The 16,440-nt window shown below is 31.8% G+C and overlaps 1 protein-coding gene and 1 pseudogene across 1 annotated transcript; one reads left to right on the plus strand and one right to left on the minus strand.

Moving 5' to 3' along the window:
- Nucleotides 1-7,665: 7,665 nt before the first annotated feature.
- On the minus strand, nucleotides 7,666-9,529 carry LOC115954110 (UPF0481 protein At3g47200-like). Its single transcript, XM_031071986.1, has one exon. It carries the CDS (start codon nucleotides 9,461-9,463, stop codon nucleotides 7,964-7,966), a length of 1,500 nt encoding a protein of 499 aa, XP_030927846.1. The 5' UTR covers nucleotides 9,464-9,529; the 3' UTR covers nucleotides 7,666-7,963.
- A 1,574-nt stretch (nucleotides 9,530-11,103) lies between these two features.
- LOC115951487 lies at nucleotides 11,104-11,746 on the plus strand (annotated as a pseudogene).
- Nucleotides 11,747-16,440: the final 4,694 nt, after the last annotated feature.

The raw sequence follows: 16,440 nt of genomic DNA on the forward strand, positions 1-16,440 counted from the left end.
TCTTAATTTGAGCTTATTGATAGACCACTTGAACTAATTAAGTGTACACAATTTTGTGAAGTTTTAACTTATATTTTATTACTCAAGTTGAACGAATAATGTGTCGGAGTCAGAAATTTCTTTAGGAGACGAAGGTAAATATATCAAAATTTAGATATAAAAATAAACTCTAATTAATAATGTTATGTATAATATAAATATAAAGAATACTTTTAAAATGATTTAATATATGTTTTTTTTTTTTTTTTGGGATTGCTGTTGAGAATTCAGTAATTTCATATAACAAATGACAATAAGTCTACACATCTATATAATATACTATATAATAAAAGTCGGGCTTAGACGGCGTGGCCGTGCCGAATGGCTTCACCAAATTGCAGAATTTTTTAAAGATTAAAATATATATATATATATATATATATATATAATTTATCTTTTCCTATAATTTCTAAGTTGATAAAATATTAATTTGATTACAATACAAACTCTTCATATTTTTTTTTTTGAGAAACAACTCTTCATATAATCCTATGTAAAAAATGTCCATGTAATCCATATATATTTTTTTTAAATTATATTACTACACAAAAAAATTGCAATTTTTTTTAGATCTATAAAAAAATAGATATAATTTTTTTTGTTCTTATCTTCTTCTCCTATTATTTCTAAGTTAATTTTTTTTTTAAATTTTATTACCACCCAAATTAATTTAATCTAATCCATATCTTAAAAGTATAGTTTAGGTCCATCTAATCCTTATTTTTTAATTACTACACGTAAAAAGAAACAACGTATAGCTAATAAAGTTTATTTTTAAGCAAATTGTCTTTAATATAATATAAGAGTGTAATTTTGAATAAATTTTCTTTCTTTTAATGTACAATCATTCTTTTTTATATTAAAAATCCTACGTAAAAAATGTCCATTTAATCCATATATATTTTTAAAATTATATCACTACACGTAAAAATTGCAATATTTTTTTAGATTTATAAAAAAATAGATATAATTTTCTTTCCTTCTCTTCTTCTTCTCCTATAATTTCTAATATTAATTTGATTACAATACAAACCTTTCATATAAATTCCTACGTAAAAAAATGTCCATGTAATCCATATATTTTTTAAAATTATATTACTGCACATAAAAATTGCAATTTTTTAAAGATCTATAAAAAAAATAGATATAATTTTTTTTGTTCTTATCTTCTTCTTCTCCTATAATTTCTAAGTTAATAAAAATCTTAATTTGATTACCATCCAAATTAATTTCATCTAATCCTTATCTTAAAAGTATACATTTAGGTCCATCTAATCCTTATCTTAAAAGTATGTGTTTAGGTCTATCGATCTAATCCTTATTTTTTAATTACTACAAGTAAAAAAAAAAAAAAAAAAACTCTTAGGAAGTGAGAACTGAGTACATGTCCAGATGTCCTGCCATCAAAATAGTAAAATCAATTCTAATTAAACTCTTTGTCTCAAACTCAAACTCTTAATAATTAAACTTTCCCACCATGTCACAATTATTCAGAAAGTGAAGGAAAAAAAAATGTTAATATCAACATTAAGCTTTTGTGTCTATCCAAAAATAAATAGAGGAAAGTTGACAAGAAAAATTAAATTTTTGTATTTATCCAAAGATTAGTGGAGGAAAAGTTGATAAGGACAATTTTTGTGTCTATCTAAAAAAATTGCTGCAATTTTTGCTTACCTTCAAGTATATCTAAAACTTGCGATTAGATCATAGGGAATAAAATCAATCTGAAAAAAAAAAAATTATAAATATTTTTGCTCCATGTCCCTCAAACTTCTCATTCGGACTATGCTCTCTCTGTAAATTTGTGATGAAGGTTATATTTTTTGTATTCTAAGTTTTTTTGTGTATATTTTTGGTTGGATGGTTTTGTTCTATAATGGATTTATTGATTTTTAAGTTTCTAGGTGTATCAACATCCTAATCCAATAGGAAATGGGTTAGCAATGGAAGCTATAATCGAAGAACTAGAGTGTACTGTATCAGGCCAGATTGTGTGGATACTTTAAGGATGCCTACAATGAAAGCTCGAAGTTCTATTTTCCTCTCCAAGGTTATTTAACTCTTATCTTTTTTTCATTTTTTTTTTTCCTTTTTTGTTTCATTATGTTCATAAATACATCATATTTTTTATACTACAAGTAACTATATTGGAACTCTTTGAAGCTATAGAGTTTGAAGGAAACTTTGAAAAGCTTAGTTACTATATAAGCTTGAATTGTTGGAACTTAATCAATTAGATCTTCATCACTATAATTTATTGGGATATGATCGCAACAAAGGATTCTCAAGAGGAATAAAAATGTAGTTGGCTTAGAAAGTTTGGGTCAATTGAAATATACACCGGAATAAAATAAGAAAATTATTGCTAAAATGAGATTTACTGAAGGTGTACGGTTAAAAAAGAATATTGTTCAAAATATGGCATGATCCATTGAAGTTTTAAACACCTTAAAGTTATAACCTATATTGCAAATGCATAATTTACTCATAATATAGATTGTTGTTCACAAAAACAGCCTGGAAGGGATATGCAGGACCTCACAAAAAGTATTACTTTTTAATTTTCATCACATCTCAACGCTAATGAAGCTATTTTCAATTATTGATGCAAACTTATTTTTAGGGTCTTAACTCTTAATTTTTCTCAAAAAAAATTTCCTGAAGTTTATATTTACACATTTTGTTTTAATAGGTTGAAATTCGGTACCTCCTCCTTCGCTTTCAAATAAAAAAATTCAGTTCTTATGTAAATTCTTAATGTTTAGTAATTTGGCTTGTTTATAATTCTTAACTATTAAATTGAGATTACTACTTAAATATATTTTATTATTTAATTTTAATTAAATTAAAAAATATTTTCTTATTTTTTTTAGTTTACACATGATTCTTGGTGAAGCTGTGCATCGCATGAGTATAATACTAGTATATCTAAAAGCTGAAGCGTAGAGTTTAATGTTGCCGTGCTCCTATTGAGCCACATCAGCGCCACACCAACACCATATCATCAATCTATTTTCAATATTTTCTCTCTCTTATTTTTAAATTTTTTTTCCTTATTAATTTGCCACTTTACAATTACACATTTTCCAACATTTACTTATTTTAACTTTTTTATCTCCCCATTACTCTACACCTTGACCTTACACTTTCTCCATCCCTTCATCTTCTTTTTATTTTGACTCTTCTTCTCCCCATTTTTTGACTATAAAAATTGGTTATTTCTCTTACATTCAATCCATATTTTGCTCATACAAAAAGGTGAATACTCTCTCTCTCTCTCTCTCTCTCTCTCTCTCTCTCTCTCTCTCTCTCTATATATATATATATATATATATATTCTTTATTTTGGTGGATGTTTGATTCTTTAGATTGATAAATTTTTATGTTTAACTCTACTTTAGATTGATATGATTTGGTTATATTTTAATTTATTATCTTTTTAGTATTATTTTATTTATCTGTGACATGTTATCCTTTGAAATTATAGAATGATTTACTATTATTCTATTACATAGCATGACTTGGATAATTTGGTGTTAAGAACTATACATTTTTCTTTTAAATATTTTTCTACTCATCTTATTTTATATAATTTTATTATTTGTCTCACATTCTCTTCCAAAAAAGGTGATTGCTCTCTCTCTCTCTCTCTCTCTCTCTCTCTCTCTCTCTCTCAATTATTAATTCTTTCTTGCAATTGTAAATTTAGATTAATGAATTTTTTTTTGTGTCTCTACTTTTGGATGATACACTTTGATGGTGTGTTTCTTGAGTTATTTATCACATGCATTCTCTATCTTATAGTTTTGGTTTGAGTTAATTTTTAGATATTTAAGAAGTGAGATGATTATGTATTTGAATATCTCTATAAATTATTTGAGTAATATCAATTGTAAATTTGTAATGAGGTTTGATTATCATGATAATCTTCTTAAGAGAATGAGAAATTCAAATAATTAATATTGGAATTTAAAAATTTTAGTTGTAGAAAAAAAACCATAACACACTATACAAAAGTTTGAATAAAATAGATCACTTGAAAAAAAAAAATAGTATTTCTATCTTTCATCTCAAAAAAATATAATAGACTAATATCAATCGAATGCACCAAAGTTTTTAAATAATAAAAAAAACTCAAAGTAATAGAATGATATATTTGTAGAGATGGGGAAATGAAAAATAATTTTAGAAATAAAATCTCCAGTACGTTTTATAGAATAAATCATATATTATAAAATGTTACAAAATAGTTGTATATTCCCACGCATCGTGTGGGTCTGTGACCAGTTTAGATAAAAACAGAGTCAACTCCTCTGGCTACAACTTGCAAACAAGAGAACAACAAACTTCCATCTAGCACTCCTATTTGATGTAGAACAGATAGCATAGTCCTTCCTGGAGAGCAAGGGTGCTGGAAGTCATGGAGTAAGATCAAGGGGGGTGCTAGTAGAGGCTATCGGGGCGACGATATCGGAATTGCATGAAATTTGGCAGGTTGAAGGGAAACAACATTTTGATCCAGACTCAAAATCTCGAGCGTCTCTTAAATTTAGACAAATTTCTTCGTTAAGGCCCAGAAAATAGTGTTTTCGTTATTTATAGTAATATTTTTTTCCTTAATAACTTTTATTTTAAAAAGTCAAAATAAGGTCTCATTTGTTTTGAGATGTTTCTTAGAGATAGTATTTTCAATTTTTGCAATTATTTCAATTTTGCTATTTTTGGCAAAAACTACTATTTTGCCACCTAATTACATGATTAGTGCAAATTAGGGTTTTTGATCGTTTTCCTAGCCACCTAGGGTTTCTTTTTACTATTTAAACATATTGTAGCCTCCAAGGTAGTTTAGTTTTCAAATTTATAAAAATAAAAATTTTGTCTATTTCTCTTTGATGATTCTAGAACCCTTTCACCTTGTGAATTTAATGGACCCCTCGTGAATTCAAGGTTTTCATTAAGAAGCTAACATGTTTTGTTTCTTTTTTCATTTAGAAGCTAACATTTTTAGTTTCTTTTCCATTCAAAAAGCAACGTGTTTGTTTTCTTGTAACTTCCCTGACATTACTATTACACACTGACTAAAGCAACAACTTAATCTATAAAAAACACTAGTAAACATAATTGGCCTTGGCCATAAGTGCCATTATCATATCAAAGAAGTATGTCCCATCTAGAGCTTAAAACTTTGTGAAGAATGATATTTCCAGCCACAACAACATGCTCTATTTTGGCTCTAATATCCCATTTAATTCTCTATATAATTTGTTACTCTATCAAAACAACTCCTCCATGACATGCTATTACTTTGCAACCATATATGGTAAATTGTAGCCCACTAGACCAGTTTGCAAAAGGTAGCTCTAAAACTTTGCCCTTTAAAATAGTCACCTCCGTTGGACTATTTCATCTCAAATAATAGGAACATCAGTCCCTAGGCAAAGCCCCATAATATGCTTCCAAATTCTCTTGGTGAAGGAGCACTCAAAATACAAATGTTCCCTACTCGATTTTTTTTTTTTTTTGAGTAACAATTCCCTACTCGATTTTATTTCTATAGAATGCACAATAACTATCTCGGAGAAACCCCATTGCATCAATATATTTTTTTCTAGTCAACCTATTTTTCAAAGTAAGCCACCCCATAGAAGCATGTTTTTGTATTGCTTGAGGAAACCATAAAAGCATGTTTTTCCACCATACCACTTCCGTCTCTTTACGCCTTAACTGATTTAATATATATTATTTTATATTTAACAAAAACTTATATCATGTTAGTCTTTAAAATAAACTAGAAAGATCACATAAACAAAGCTATAGAATTAATATTTACAAAAGAAAATTTTAGGTGGCCTGCTGATAACTTTTTTAGACGTTGCAAAAGTCGAAGATTTATGCCTTGAATAAGACCTTCTATTTTTTTTTTCTTACAACATTAGAGTATGATAATAGTTTTAAAATTTAAAAACATATATAGATAATAGATTTATTAACTTAAAATAGAGGCTAAAATGCAAAAAAACACATGTTAAGTCCTCTATTAATTTCCCCATTAGTAACTCCCAAAACTATGTTATTTTGATTTTCTAAAATTTCTTTAATTATAAAAAAGTTCCAGAAAACTATAAAATAAAATAAAAAAACATTTTCCCAACTATATTTTTTAGAATCATTTTTCATTTTTGCACCATAATTAAAAAAAAAAAACTAAAAAATATGCTCCACAGAAGCATCAAACTCATAATAACTAATCTACACACAATTTCTGCACATTCAAACGTAAATCCATTCGCAAAAGTCCAAAGCACTTGAAGAAAGTTTTTTCTCTACAGCAAAAGCATGACCTGAACGGTTTACGCTGAGAGAGTGGGAGACGAAGCCATTGAACTTGACAAATGGGTCGATAAGTATGGGTTCGGATCTACAAAACATACAGGAGATTTGTGTGTTCCTGTACCCGACTCCTCTAAGATTTGCAGCCAATTGAGGTTGATCCAGGCATTTCAGGGTTCGGCGTCGTCGGATTTGGTGTGGGAAGCAATTTTTTTATAAAAAAAAATATTTAATTTTTCTAGATCTGGGTTTCCTTGGCTGATTTTAGTATTGTTCTTGTTATTAGATGGTGTTTCTTTCACTGGCGACGTAAATTTTTGTTTCTAAATTTTTTTCGTGTTGTGATTGGATTGTTCTATAGTTTGTTTGGTTGCGTGGAAAGTTTTATGGATTGCTGGGGAAAATTTGCTGGATGTTTTTGGTAAAATATATCAATATCTTTTTAATTTATTTTTTCTGAAAAAGAAAATTTTTTATTAGATTTTTAGATTTATTTTAATTGTAAAACCTAAAACGATGTAGTTTTGAGGTCACTAATGGCACAATTCTAACAGAAACTAACGGGAGTACTGATTTGAACCATGTTGAAATTTAAAGAATTGAATTGAAAAAAATTAAAAAGTAAAGTTAAAATGCTGGAATTAATTTTGGTCATATTTAGACTTATGTTTTACATTTTTGTCTAAAATAAATGTCACTTTACATATCTAAACATATACAAGTTAATATAAGGACAATATAGTTTCATCTCTAATTCTCCAAATGCAAAATAAAAAATGGGATTTTACTTTTGAAATTTTTTTTAAAAAATTTCAAAAAGTGAATATTTATAAGTTTATTGAAAATGCATTGTTTGAAATTGTTCTGCTTAAGAAAAAAAAAAAGGTGAGGCTACAAAAACTGTAATTTGAAAAAGTGTAGCTTTAAACCACTGTATCAAGTAGGAATATAATTATACATTTAGTAAATAAATGTTTTATCAAAGAAATTGAGTAGAAAACAATGATAAAAAAAACATAATTCAACTTTAAGGCGTGTTGAAAATGCTTTCTTCAAGGTGACAATGTGCCCCCTGCTTAAAAGAGTTTTCTGTTGGCTTATAAGAAATTCACCTCCATGCAACAAAATCACCAATTGCAAACAACAATATATTCTGAAGGTTTTTTTTTCCAAAGAATTCTTTCAAGAATTGTATTAGGCCAACAATATATTCTGAAGATAATGCTCCCTCATTACTCAAACAGCCACGCTTACTGCAATGACGATAATGTGTTTACTGCCACCTTGCTTTGCAAAATTAGACATATTTGAATTTGAATCAAGTATATTCATCTTGAAACTTTATTACATATGAAACTTTAACACACATCACGCACAAACTCAGACACAATTATTTCAAATCCACACATATTACATCAAATTAGAAAGTACAATCACCCTGACTTATTTCAAGAAAACTTCAACGCCAAGCTGTAAACAAATTAACAAGATGATATGGCTTTGGAATGACCTTATTATTTGGAAATGGCCGTCTGGAAGGCATAGAAATTAAACCATGTAATTCTCAGCAAATAAAATTTTACCTTTTGCATATTTACTTTGGTGTTAAGTTTTTGCAGAAGTTATCGCAGGGTCCTGGGGGAGAGTTGACAGAATACCAAGTCTGAGTGATAGTTAGAGCAAGTGCTAACAATGCACCAAAGAAAGCAATGAACGTCCAGGGACTACTGAAATAGTCGTGAAAGACTTGAGCTATCCAGGTCATCCACTTGCTCCTATAGTGCTTCTGAATTTGTGATCTGACATCCCTGTATATTTCGATGTTAGGCACCAAGTCGGTGCCTATCTCATTGAAAAGTTTAGCCACTTCTTCATCGCTGCCAAGGAAATTGTGGAGTATCTGTGCTTTCCTTAGCTTCTTAACATCGTAGGCTTCATCGATTAGTGAATCAAGGAAGGATATATAAGAGGTGACCCCAAAATCATTTTCAAAATCCAGACACCTTTCATATGCTATCAAGTTCAGGAACTTAGGCCTGGTTGAGTCATCCACAACAATTGGAGGAAGGTGAAGTTGTCCACGAAAAAGAAATCGTTTAGTGAATTTTATCTCACTCAAGTAACAATTTTCACCACGTTTCAAATGGATACCTGCTGTTTTAAGCTCCTGGACATTGCGATAGGATTGCCAGTACTCTTGGACATTTTGTATATTTTGGTTGATTTCACCAACCTTTCCGTCATGAATGTACCCTTGTCCATGAAGCATTCGTGTCCTCAGATGGTCAAGAAGATGGACGGGCTCTTTAGCCACTGATATGGTACGATCTTGTGGCTTCTCCTTATCATCGTGGCTTTCTTCTTTCGCCCTTTGTGCTTGTTGTGGCTTCGATCTTTGGCAGGGTCTCCACGATAACCAATTCGATTGCTGATCCTCTGGTACCTTAACGTGTGAGTCAATGTAAGTTTCAATTGATTTGTTCAATTCTTCTTTCTTCACACTCGAGCTCATCAACAATGTGAGTAGACGATAGGGAAGTTGATTCTCCAGCAAGAACAAATCCTGTTGCCCAAATGCTACACTATCCGTTTTTATATTCAACTCTTTGAACTTGTTGTTAGTTGCACAATATATGTACTGTAAAATTGCACAGCCATCCACGAACAAAATCGAAGTGAGAGCCTCATCATCATATGCCTTGGTCACCTCCTCCTCGAAGCATGTCCTTAATTCATAGATTTTCTCCTTAATCACGTTGTATACATCTTCCATATTCTTACCGCTACCTTCGATGAATTCATATGTCAACAGTAGCTTGTAATTCTCTCCTAGCTGGTAATTTGGATTACCATGATGGATCGGACCGAGTGATACCACTTTTGGCTCATAATTCTTGTGGAAATCGTCTTGTTCTCGCAGATAGAATATAACCTTTTGTATCTTTGGTGTTTGAGATTGATTCATCACATTTCTTTTTGCCTCCCTTATTTTTTCAAGCTTTGCCTTGAGATTAGTAATTCCGATTGAAATGCTGGGCACCTGGGGCTCCTCAGTGATACCCATGCTTGTTTCACCTTCTTTTCTTCCGGGCATTGAAAGTTCGCACCAAAGAAGGCAATTTGAATTTTGTGAGTTTGCTGTCCTAACTCGTATTTACTGTAATTTATTCTTGACATAGTACGTGGAAACTTTAGCTTGAGAAATTAGGACTGTCGCTCTTATTTGAACATAGACACTTTCCTAAAGCGACTATCTTTTATGATGGATTAACATATCAAGCTTGGAATATAATCTACAAGATATATCTAAAAAATGCAAAATAAATTGAAACTCGCTTTATGTCTTTATCCATTATGAAAGATTGATGTTGAACATGCGTAATTTCAACATCTTTTCTACTAATATACCAAGTCGGGGGATAGGGATCATCTTTTCTATTAAATTAAAGACAATACACAAATGTTGAATAATATAGTGAATAAGCTTGTGTCTTCTTACTTTATTTACCTCGTTAGTTTGGCATGGCACGATGTATTATTTTGAAGCAAAGCTAGAGCTAGAAAATGTTTGTAGGAGGCAATAATATGTCAAGCCAATTACAATATGCCATGTCAAAATTTATAGTGATAAATTCCAAATTTATGTGTCATTAAATTAATTAAACAAATAATGACACATGTCATCCAAATTGACATCACATTGGCATATTGAAATTTGCCATGTGTCATTTGACCCACAAGATAAAGATAAATTTTTTATTCAAAATTTATGGATAATTATCTTTATTAAAATAAATAAATAAATAAAATAAAGAAATTTTCTATTCAAAATTTATGGATAATTATCTTTATTAAAATAATTAAATAAAATAGAGAATTATTTATCTTTGTTGATTATTATCTCTATCAAAATATGATTTTTATCAAAATAGATAAATAGAGTTAATTATCTATAAGCAAAATTTGGGCCAATAAGAGTTTACTACATAGTTTGAAGAATATCAATTCAAAGTGGAGTTTATTCTTCTGAAACCACTAGAGCACATTCCCTCTCATTTTCAACACCAAGTTTTCAAGAAGACCAAGTTCTGGAGAAATTCGGTCTCTAAGAACTTGAAGAACATGAAGAATAACAAATCTTTAACAAGTTTAAAGCCAGAGATTTATTATGAAGACTGTTCAATGAGGATTTCTTGTTCAAGTCAAGTTCAAAGAAGATAGAATCAGATGAGTATTCTTTTATTAAAAAATCAAAACAAAGATTATACTCACTACTTGATTAATACAAAAATATATTTGCGACACCTTTTTCAATTTGTTTAATTTGCAAACTTTGTGAAAATTTTTCTTTTACAGTGTTGTTGGTGTTTTCTTTTTTTATTAGGTTTCCAGATTTATGAACTCTTATTTTCACGCATGTGTTATGAACAAAATCTTGAAGTAGGGCTTTGGTGCTTTTATACTTGTTCATATTGAAAGCATAGATATGGACATAGGTCGAGTATGGACATGACACAGTGATGTCACTCGTAAGACATGAGTACGACACATATACGATATGGGTACGGCACCCAAATTACATTATTTAATTCTCTTGAAATTGCTTTAATTCAGTATTGCGCACAAACTATTTGTTAGAATGCCACACACAAGTTCATACTGCGTAAATCATTGTGTGCACTTCATGTAATCTAGCCTAGCACATGCGCTGTCATCATTCATGGTTAGGAGTGCATGGACTTGCTTGATTGCCTTGCAACTACCTGTTCTGGAGACTGGAGCTGCTGTGTTTATTGATGATCTGTTAGAGAAGGACCTTAATAGACCTTTGTGGAAGGGTTATTCAGAAGCAGCTGAAGTTAAAAATATTGCAAAAATGCATATCAAATGGTGTCAAGTTTCACCAAGCAAAAGTTATTAAGGTTATTCATGAGGAGCCTATGTCTTTGTTGATTTGCAATGATAGTTTCACAGTTCAGGCTGCCATGGTTCTTGTTGTGACTGGCTTTTCTAGATGCCTTGTTTAGTATGACAAGCCCTATAATCCTGGTTACCGAGTGGCTGATGGGATTTTGGCTGAGGTTGAAGAACACCCATTTGATGTAAACAAAATCGTTTTCATGGACCAGAGAGATTCAAATCTGAACAACAATGTGGAGCTGAAAGAGAGAAATTGTAGGATCCCCACTTTTCTATATGCAATTCCCTTTTTCTCTGACAGGATATTAATTTTTTTAGGAAACTTCCCTAGTTGCTCTGCCTGGAGTGCGCGCCTTTGGAAGATATCAAGGAAAGAATGGTGGCAAGATTATGGCACTCGGGCATAAAAATGAAAAGCATTGAAGAGGATGAGCGTTGTGGCATTCAAATCTATTAAGGTTATTTTCATTGGCCTTTCCTCTTTTGGCTACTCATTTTGTTATAAGAGGAAGAGTTCTGTTATGCCGATTGAGACCTGACAGGATTTTTTTTTTTTTTGGTTCAAAGAAAACTTGTCAGATTATGTCAGTAATAATAGCACTGGAATAAAGCCAATAAATTTAATTTCTTTTACCACTTCTTCCTATTCATTTGTTTTGCCTCTTTGCATCGAGCCTGTATGGAAGGCTTACATTTTCAGAAATTAAAAAATATACATTTGGATTTTTAATTGAAATAATTCAACATTTCTTTTGGATAATAAGTTTCATCTACTAATCTACTTCGTTCAGTTGTCTGAAAAAAGAAAGAAGAAAAAGAAAAAGGAAAAAACCAGCCATTGGGCTTAATAAGCCACATAAATAAAGATAAACCACCATCGGTATTCAAAGAGTGCTCCTAGGATCCTTTCTATATCAAGTTTTCTCTATTTTTTCCATTGCACAATTTGTTTTTTAGATTTAACATTATATAGATTGTCTTGTCATTTACAATTTTATGTGATTGGTAATCTGTACACTTTTAAATTTATAAAATTTAATTTGAATCATAGATCAATTTCAAATGGAGACCATCATTTTCCCCTTGATAAGTTAGATCAGAGCCCAGGACTTTTGTACATTGATAAGGATGTTGATAAGGATGTAGCATTAAGTTGATGCAATTCACCTAACGCAATTTTTTTTTTTTTGGTTGCAAGATTAAGATTATTACATCAAATTAGAAAGTACACTCACACTAACTTCTATTAGACTTGCATGAAAACTTCAAAACCAAGTTAAAGAACTTATAAAATGATGTGGCCTTGGGATGACCCATGTGAAATCACGACTCTCGGAGAATTCTTAAGGCCTTTTTTTTTTTATGAAAATGTCTTTGAAAGTTCAAAAACGTGTAAAAACACCTTTGAACGTTTAGACCCCCAAATTACAACTTAATCAATTTAAGCAATATGTCAAACAACTAGTGTGCGGAAACTTAACATATGCTATCATACGAAATTGATTAAATACTATCTAAGCCATAACAAAATAAAATCCACAGCAGATAATTTAAAGGCAAAGATAGAGGAAGGGAGATGCAAACACAAAGACAACACGCGATGTGTTATCGAAGAGGAAACCGAAGCCCTCGGCGAAAAACCTCTCCGCCGCCCTCCAAGCGGTAATCAATCCACTAGAAAATATAGTTGGGATACAAGGACAGCAATAGACCCTCCAAGCCTAATCTACCCAGTGCACCTAAGCCCTCCAAGCTTCTTGCTCCAACGAGGTTGCGCCCAACCTTTTTCTTTTCTAGCTTTCCGGATTCCGCTACTAGACCGTAGCATCAACCAATGAAGATTGGCTCCTTCCTAACTGCTTCCCAGAAATCCAAACAACTGTCTCACAGTGATGATGATGGTGAGAACCAGGTTTGGTATAATGCCTCTCAAGGATTTGACAATGGAGAGGAAGAGAGTTGAGAATTTGAAGAGATTCTAAGGTAGAGATTGTGGGTGAAAACAATCTGGTTTTTCTTTAGGGTTTCTCTCTCAAAATTCTCTCTGGAAGCTCTCTTTCAATCGTGGGTAATAGGGGTATTTATACTAGAGTGGAGAGGAATGTGAAACGTCAGGTTTTTACAAAACAGGGGTGGCTCGCGGCTTGACCTCGCGGCTTGACTAAGTCGCGAGATCCAGTCGCGAGATAACCGTATGGCCAGTTGTCCTGTTTTGTCTTGTAGTGCTCCAGCTAGCAGACTGTTCATCTTCCAGCATGCTTGGCACGTGAGGTTGCTTCTGGCGGCTTGAAGCCGCGAGTCACCCGCGAGACCCAGCCGCGAGACTCTGTTTTCTTGCACACTCTTGAGCAAACTTCACTCTATCTCACTCACTACCCTTACATCAAACCCACCTAAATACAGGGTTACTAAATGCTGAATTACAAGCAAATTTGGCACGGAATAAAGCCAATTAGATGGTTGAATAAATTCAACCTTACAGTCTTAATTTGTTTTTTTTAGATTTTCACTATTTTTTTAAAAAAAAAAAAAACTATTATCATATTGTGTTCATTGCTAATAACAAATTCTCTGAAGAACCCTTTTTGAGACTTGGTTAATTTTTCAAAAAACTTATTATTATTATTATTATTGTGTTAACAACTAGTACGTATATAAAGCTTCAAAAATTTAAAAATAAAACAAAGAAATGAGTAGATAGTGTTAAATATATCGTTTCCGCTACGTCGGATAAACTCATATGTCAATATAAGCTTGTACTTCTCTCCTAGCTGGTACTTTGGGTTACCATGATGGATAGGACCGAATTGAATGATGCCACTCATGTTTCATAGTTCATCTCGAAATTAATTCTTGCCATGTCGCAGAGAGAATTAACCTTCTGTATATTTGAGGTTGGATATTGATTCATCAAATTTTCCTCTGCCTCCGTTACCGTTTTAAACCTGGCTTCCTGCAAGCGTTTTGGGAATGAAACCCTCTGACTGTGCCTCCTCAGCAGGTTGGTCGTGGTCACTGCTGGTTTCCCCTGCTTCTCTTAGACAACGTTCCATGTAGTTCTAGAATTTAATTTATATATACTTGATAGTGCGTTGAAACTTTGCTTGAGAAATTTAAGGCTCTGCATTGTTTTTTTTCTTTTGATGAATGAGCAAGAATTTTTGGAGCACAAATACAAAGATATTACAAAGAACAAGCAGCTTATTAAAAGATCAGCCGCAAACACTCCTTACTGTCTAGATCACAAACCAACTACTGCATGTACTTCAGGCCAACATGTTCTATTCGAATATTTAAATGTTGGGAATAAATATACACACTTTTGACTTTTCTTAATCAACTATATTTTTTATGACTTGATAAAATCACAAGTTTAAAATTTAATCTACCAGATATGTGGAAACAGATATAAAAGACACTGAAACTGGCTTGGGGTTGTTTACCGAAAAAAGGGAAACTTGCTTGGGTTGCATTACATATATGGTACACTTTTCTGAATAAGGTATTGATAGTGACTAGCTTTTATGTCTTTATCCATTTTAACAGGTCCAGTATTTAAACATGCATAATTTTATTTTGGTCTTTGCTTTTATACCAGCTTTATGATACCCTTTTTCTCCAAAAAAAAAAAAAAAAAAAATTATGCAACTCTTCTAATATACAGTTAGTTACTTAACTTGATATCGGAGTAGGAGGTTTTGAGTTCGATCACTGCGTTCTCTACTCTACCTAGCTCCTATTTAAAATCTCAGGTATTGGATCTCACTTATTAAAAGGTAGTTTGAGCCCACACATAACAGGGAATGATAAAATTATATAGTTAAATGATTGAATTTACTATTTCCCAATAGCTCAAACTTTTGGAAAAATTGATAATTTTACAGTTTTGATACTCATTTTCATGACACATTTTTTACAAGCTCAATTCATGTATTATATTATATTTTATTCTTTTATGCATGACCCAAGCCCATGTAATATATTGGGAAAATTGAGGGATTGTGGCTTGGAAGGTATAGGTTGGTTCCTTTCAGAACTTTTGCATGAGCTTATTAGCCCATGCATATATGCTACCAAGTGAGTTAGGGATGTTGGTGGAATCTTAGGCTATGAAGGAGGTCTTGTACCAAAATTTTCCACCCCAAAATGAGGTCTTATGTTTTTGCTGTCTGTAGCCAAAGTTTGCTGCCTTGCTCTCTTTTTCCACCCCCACCCCCCCCCCCCAAAAAAAAAAAAAAAAAAAAAAACACAGCTACTAAACTATAATTAGCCTAGCTTAGCTATTTTGGCCACCAAATACAATACCCAAGAGTTGCAATGATCAAGAAACAACAACCCTTGAGTTAGGGCCATTTTATTTCCCAAATCATGCTTGCATGCCAAACTCTTCCCTAAAAAAAAGCAACTTAAGCCAAGACACAAAATTAGTGTCATGGGGGCTAAAAGCCTCTTCTACTACCCAAAAACCAAACTCTATATTAAATGCCTCTCATCGGCTCAAAAATGACTGGCTACATTTTACCCTTGGTATTGAAACTTTAGGGGTGAAAATAATGGTACAGGGTAACTTCCCCTCTCTTCCTCCTGACTTCTCTTAATTTCCTCTTCTTGTCGTTTGTAGTTCAAAGTTTTAGACCTGTTGTTTTTAAGCATTTTTCTCGATTTCAGTTATTGGCATTTCATTAAAGCATTATTAGCCTTTGTTCATCATACAATTAATTGGAATTTTGGACTTGACTCTTCTCAAAAAATCACTTCTAAAGAACCCGAGGGAAGATTTGGGTCATTCTTGTATTTTTGGCCCTTTTTGCAAAAAAAACATTCCCTACAACAGTTCAATGATACAGTGCACACGACTTGTTTTTTTTTTTTTTTGATTAAATGCACACGACTTGTTCCTCCTGACTTGACTTAGATTGCAAATTTTTATGACACACTTTTGCAATAAACCTAGTCTTTATAATTTTTCTTGCCATAAAAAATATATACTTTGTCATTTTCTGTGCTACGGTACTTATCTAATAATATATCCATTTGGGGTCATCTTTTTAGTGAAAACGGAATATTTGACTACACCAAAATTGGAGAAACGGTGGCACTGAATTCAAAGAATAAGAGCTAGTACGATCAGTGAGATTAGTCTCTAACTTT

The sequence above is a fragment of the Quercus lobata genome, chromosome 7 (assembly GCF_001633185.2).
Source record: "Quercus lobata isolate SW786 chromosome 7, ValleyOak3.0 Primary Assembly, whole genome shotgun sequence".
Taxonomy (NCBI): domain Eukaryota; kingdom Viridiplantae; phylum Streptophyta; class Magnoliopsida; order Fagales; family Fagaceae; genus Quercus; species Quercus lobata.

Coding starts and splice junctions, on each gene's coding strand:
- LOC115954110 (XM_031071986.1), bottom strand. CDS start 9,463: ATGCCCGGAAGAAAAGAAGGTGAAACAAGCATGGGTATCACTGAGGAG.